Source organism: Benincasa hispida, chromosome 1, assembly GCF_009727055.1.
Source record: "Benincasa hispida cultivar B227 chromosome 1, ASM972705v1, whole genome shotgun sequence".
Taxonomy (NCBI): domain Eukaryota; kingdom Viridiplantae; phylum Streptophyta; class Magnoliopsida; order Cucurbitales; family Cucurbitaceae; genus Benincasa; species Benincasa hispida.
The window spans coordinates 7,917,651-7,924,083 of NC_052349.1; the positions used below are offsets into that span (position 1 = coordinate 7,917,651).

Here is a 6,433-nt window from a genome sequence, read left to right on the forward strand (position 1 = left end):
AAATTAACAAGTCTATGCTTTTTAAACAAATTGCAATATTTATTATTCATGTTATATTCATATTAGTAATATTTGTTTTAAAAAATATTTCTTTTAACTTCAATGTAATAAAAATGTTAGATTTACCTCTTAAAACAACGTCGAATTTATAGAAATGTGAAATATCGATAAAAATTTATAAAAATGTCGACATCGACGGAATTTTATACCATTTTTTCCCTCCCTAGAGTGAACAAATTTCAGAGAAATAAAATATGGAGTGGGAACTTGCTTTGCTTTTTTGCTTTTGCTTTTACTTTTTGAGAAGCTTAAACAAAACTGATTTGCCATCACATAACACTCCATGATTTTATGCAATTTCTTTTTTTCTAACTTTATTTTCGGTGAGTTTTAGGATCTCCTTTTTGCGCCAAAAGTGCTTTAAAACTATTTTTATATTTTGTTCAAACATTCCAAAAAGAAATTTGATTATTTTTTTCATCTTTGTAGAATTTTGTAATTACTTTTAATTATCAAACGTATTAAAAAAAGTATCTTAAAACTAGTTATTTCGTCAAACATTCCCAAAAGAAAATTAATTATAGGGTTCAACTTTTTAGAATTTTGTAAATTGCTTTTTAATCATCACTATTTTCAAACAAATTGTTTTAAAGCATTTAACTGGTCCAATATTCCAAAAAGAAAATTAATTAAGTGTTCTAATCTTTTTAGAATTTTGTAAATTACTTTCAATTAATCAATATTTTTTAAAAAAGTGATTTGATTGGATTAAAAATATTCCTAAACTTTTAACCAAATCTACCCACCTCTTTTATTATTATTATTTTGGTATAGCCCCTTTTTATTATTATAACAAATAGAGGTATGTGAAACACACATTTGATCTTTATAATTTGATTTTATGAAATTAGAAATCTTGATATCAATTTTGATTTCAAAATAGTTTTTGGTTTCCAAAGCCCACTTTGAAATTGGATAACAAATAAAACTTCAAATTTTAGATAAGTAATAATTTTGGGACTTAAATTTATAGACTTGCGTCTATTTAATTTTTTTATAAGTTCACAAACTTCTAAGACCGTATTCACTTATTGCACTTCAATTTTATTTTAACAAATTATTAATTTTGTTTGTTCACATTTATGATACTAAAATATTTGAACTTACTAAAAATTAACCACTACATAATTCTTAAATAATATATTCACACCTATAAGTGTTGATATTGGACAAAATAGGAGATCTAAAAACAAAAATAGAATAGTAGGGTGAGAAAAAGAATCAAAATTATATGTATAGTAAAATAACAATGTAGAATAAAGAGCATTCATAGTAAGTTATTATAAATATATAAATAGTAAAAAGAAAATAGGAATGAGAAAAAGTAGAGAAAAAGAAAAAAGAAAAATAAAAATCCTGAGGAGATTTTGAAACGACGTCGCTTTGAGGATATTGGGCTTCTTTTATACAAATTCCCATTAGCATCGGAAGGCCAAGAAAAACAGGGCGCTACCAAACAGAGGAAATTGGTGTTTTTGATTCGTAAGTTCATAACACCAACGCAGTTCTGCTTCTACACTTCATTTTCCGAGAAAAATTTCTTCCCTCCAAAGATTATTAATCCCCCATTGATTGTTTTTTCAGAATGATTGACCCCCAAATGTCACAATTCTGAAAGTGATTTGAGGTTTTGCTTCGTTTCTATCCTCTGCTCAGCTTCTTTTCACATGGGATTTCTTTCTTTCCTTCAGCTTTTCCTTCTCCTTTCGCCTTTCTCCCTGTTTTTATTCGCCTTCTAACCCACCATACTTTACTCCCTTTTGTGGGTTTTCTTCTTCTTCTTCTTCTCCCTTTGTTTTCTGCATTTTCTTCACTGTCTGTCACTTTCGGATTTTTTGCAATGTCGGGTTCGGCTAAATTGCGACTGGTTCGATGCCCCAAGTGTGAGAATCTTCTCCCGGAGCTCGCTGATTACTCTGTTTATCAGTGCGGTGGATGTGGTACCGTTCTACGAGGTATTTTCTTTTTCTCTGTTGATTATTCGTTTTCTTTATTGTGGTTCGAGCTGAATCCGTGTTGAAAATATTCTATATCCTACGTTGTGGGTTGTTGCAATTATTTCGAATTGGGGTTTTAATTTAGAAAGTTTTAACTGTGAAATCGAATTTGTTGTTGGTTCTTCAATGTAATGGAGTGCGTGTATTTCTGGAATTTGAAGTAGAATGCCATTTTTGTGTTTTGTTTTCACAGCGAAAGTTAGAAATCAGGAAGAAGACTCTTTGTCTTATAAGTCTGATGAGGACAGGGTTGGTGGGTCGTCTACTAAATCCACGAGTACTCCCGAAAAAGGGACGGTTGATCTTAGTGACGCCTCTGATGTGGATTTTAAGTCGAGTCCTGATTCTTTGCCTAGTGATCTAATTGGCTCAGAGAAGGATAAAGTGGAGGTTGCTGAGAAATGTGAAGAGTACTTCAATGGCAAGACTGATAAATGGGGTGTTCAGAAGGATATTAACTTGAATATAGATAAAGGTGGTCTGAGTAATTCGATGGGAATGAAACAAGTGGATTTGAGTGTTCAAATGAACTCGACCATGCTTGGATCAGGAAGAGAATTGGATTGGCAGAAGGGAGAAACAGGTGGGATGGAGGAGGGGGTTGAGAAGAAGAACTCAAGGGATGATATGGAGAGTGTGAGGTTCTCAACTTCTAACCACAAAGAAGATCAAACAAATTATCGATTGGATTTCGTATCTGGTGTCCAAGAGCTTTTAAGAAATCGCAGCAACGCCAGTGGAGCTGATAAAGTTAAGCACCTTGAACAGGACCGACTTGAGCTTTTGAGGAAGCTGGATGAGTTGAAGGATCAACTTGGTCAGTCTTGCAATTTGGTTCATAATCCGAACCAAATGGCTCCGGTCAATTGTGGGGTGAAACCTGCTAAACCTTTTTATCCCTCTGGTGCTTGGCCCATGGATGGTTCTTCAGGATCAAATGCCTCACAGCAGCTACTTGGGCCTGACAAATGTATTGCAGGTCCTTCATTTTCCTCCTATTGTCCAGAACCATTTCCTCTTACAAATGCAGTTGAAATGCCCGCGCAAGGGTATTATCCATCGATGCATAATCCAATTAATACATCTCGTTTTGGGGACCATTTTGGTTCACAAATGTTAAGACAAAACTCCTACCAGTTTTCATGTGTGCATCAACAACACCCTCACCAATATCATTCTGGCCATTACGTCGATACCAGTGTGGATCCATTCAATCACTACCCTCCTAATCCTCCCTTTCATCAGCCTTCTTGCTCCTGTTTCCAGTGTCAAAATAGATATTCACAGGTTCCAGCTTCAGTACCCGGTTCTTACTACAATAGAAGGTTTCCTGATGTTCCAAACAATTCCTCACTATATTCTCATGAAAACGCTGCTGCTTATGGTGCATGTGTTAATAATATTAGAACCACTAATCCTCCCCTGAGTTTTCGTGACCGACAAGCTCACTCTAGATGGCCAACTGACTTCAGTTCTGAAATTGGTGGTGTCGTTGGCAGTCGTCCTCGGAGGACAGTGTTAGTCAGTGGTGGTCGTAATTGCTATCCAATAGCTGGTGGTGCTCCATTTGTAACATGTAATAATTGCTTTGAAATGCTGCAACTTCCTAAGAAGCTAATGATGGTAAAGAATCAGCAAAGTGTTCGTTGTGGGGCTTGTTCTACATTAATCAGTTTTACCGTTATCAACAAGAGACTTGTTTTCTCCAATCATTCACAGGCAGATCCATTTCTCTCAGAGGTTGATGATAGTGATGGTCAGGCGGTTAGGGGTTATAATTCAAAAGTTAATGGCTACTTGAACCGTACTAATTTCTCGTCCGATGATTATGATAACACTGTTTACGATTTTGAGTCACCAGACAGAGAGCCTGTGCTACAGGCCGTTGGGACAGGTTTAAGCTCAACTAAGCAACAAGAGATGCAAAGTTTTCATCCTTCCTCTTCAAGTACCTCAGAGGATGAAGATAGTCCAGATGTTTTAACTGCTCCAAGGGATGCTACAAACAATTTACACAATTTAATTAAAACTACCCGCTCTCCTCCCCTTCCTGGTTCACCTCTTCAGTCATACTTCGATTACTCGTCTAATAATCAGGTGGCAAACAGGTTTGCCAAGGGAAACAGAAGTAGCCGTTCAGATCAGGAGAATGTGAAACCAAATAAGGTTACCTCAAGGCAGAATTCTTTAAAAGAAGCATCACTGGCAACTGAGATGGATGTGTCAATGAATGACTACTCCAATACTGTGGCATTTCAAGAGTCACAGGATGCAAACAAAGAAGATAACCAGCCAAAAGCCAATAAAGGAGGGGAGTCTTTTTTCGCAAACATTATCAAGAAGAGTTTTAGATCTAATCACGCAGATGAGCGGAGCAGAAGTAATGTTTCAGTTAATGGACAATTAATACCATACCGCGTAGTTAAGAAAGCAGAAAAGCTTGCTGGACCAATCCTTCCAGGAAAATACTGGTAAGCATACTTAAAACTTTCCCATGTAAATGATATAGGAAGCAATAACATATAGTTGCTAGAGTATTTCCAAATTATCTGACATAAACTTAAGCTACAGTAGGCTGACATAGTGGTCAAGGGACAAGCTAAAGAAAAAGTAGAGAGTTTTGGTGGGGTTACAATGATTGTCATCTACCTAGGATATATTAAAACCCTATGAATGTCTTAACTTTTAAGATATAATTTGTCTCCCATTACTTTTTATGGTTTATGATACAAGGCATGCATGAGATTATGTGGTTCTGAAAAAGATCTACCCAATTGTTTCTTCTTTTTATGTAATCTGTCATGATGCAAGTCTAGCCGTTTATGTGCTTTTTTTTTTTGGCAAAAGTAGAAAGCATACAAGAGAAGTGGATGCTTTTTACTGTATACTTTTGATGTTGTTTGCCAATTCCAATTTATGCTAAGGCCCACTTCAAAAATTCCTTCTGTCGATTCGCTTGTATCAATTGTGTGATATAACTTAATTAATTAAAAATCAGGTACGATGCGCGAGCCGGATTCTGGGGAGTCATGGGTGGACCTTGTCTTGGCATAATTCCTGTAAGATTGAAGTTTACGTGGATGCATTGTCCTCTGATTTTGATTCTTTGCCTTGTTCTCAAACTGTTTGTTATCTTTTTGCAGCCTTTCATAGAAGAATTTGACTACCCCATGCCAGAAAACTGTGCTGGGGGAAATAGTGGTGTTTTTGTAAATGGCAGAGAGCTTCACCAAAAAGACTTGGATTTGCTTGCTGGTAGAGGGCTTCCCACTTCAAGGGGCAGATCTTACATTATTGAGATCTCCGGCCGAGTCCTTGACGAGGACACTGGGGAAGAGCTCGAAGGCCTCGGAAAACTAGCTCCCACGTAAGTGCCAAGCTGATACTTTTGTTTGTGGCTTCTTGAGGTTTGAACTGTTGAGTCATAGTCACAAACCTTTATGATTTATTTATGCTAATAACAATACATACTTTTTTCTGAATCAGAGTTGAGAAGGTAAAGCATGGATTTGGCATGAAAGTTCCAAGAACAGCTTGTTAATCAACAGAACATCATTGGGATGAAAAAGCTGTCTAGTTAACAAATCATCTTTGGATAATATTAGATATGAAGAAGGCCATATAGTTTGTCTGCAAAAGGTCTCTCATCATTTGTGTTATTATAGTGTTATCTGTTTAGTTACTTTAGTGTTGATGTTTGTGTGGCATGTTCTCAATATGTGTCTGTAAATTGTTGATTCCTTCAATCTTGTATTCAACTGTTGATAAGTATCAAGTTTTCCACCATTCTTTCTTGAAGGAAAAAGAAATATTTTTGGTACTCCCTGAGATTTGTGAATGCAGCAGCTGAAATTAACATGAATTGAAATGGTACTAGAGAGCATGCACAGATTCATTTAACGATTAATATGAAGCTGTGTCATGTTGTCGTGGTTTCATTGAATAATCAACGAGATTATTCGAAGTATGAAAGGGTAGTTTTGCCAACAAGAGCGAAGTTTAATTGGTATAATGTTTGTACTATCGATTTCGAGGACTGAGGTTCAATTCTCCTACCTTATACTTTAATTACAATATCAATGAAGGATAGTTTTGTCTTTTACATCACACAGCATGAGGCGATGACTGATGGGTCCAGTCACAGTCACATTGACCGAGACCATCACAGATAGTGATGGAATTTCTTTATGAAAACTAATGAAATTAAAAGTAAAAAAGAATGAGAATAAGGAATAAAGAAAAAGAAAAAGGTTTCTGTTGAGTCTAGAAGAATGTATTTTTGCTAAAGATGCTTTTTTGAAATCAGTCTAAAATTTTTTCTTTTTATTGATAAAAAGCTTTAAAAACTTTAGGTAAAAATCCAATTTTACTCCAAC

General features: G+C 35.6%; 1 protein-coding gene across 1 annotated transcript; it reads left to right on the forward strand.

Moving 5' to 3' along the window:
• The first annotated feature begins 1,478 nt into the window (after window positions 1-1,478).
• LOC120083633 (protein ENHANCED DISEASE RESISTANCE 4-like) lies at window positions 1,479-5,871 on the forward strand. Its single transcript, XM_039039470.1, has 5 exons — window positions 1,479-2,015; window positions 2,251-4,528; window positions 5,056-5,116; window positions 5,201-5,424; window positions 5,544-5,871. Exons 1-5 carry the CDS (start codon window positions 1,901-1,903, stop codon window positions 5,596-5,598), a joined length of 2,733 nt encoding a protein of 910 aa, XP_038895398.1. The 5' UTR covers window positions 1,479-1,900; the 3' UTR covers window positions 5,599-5,871.
• Window positions 5,872-6,433: the final 562 nt, after the last annotated feature.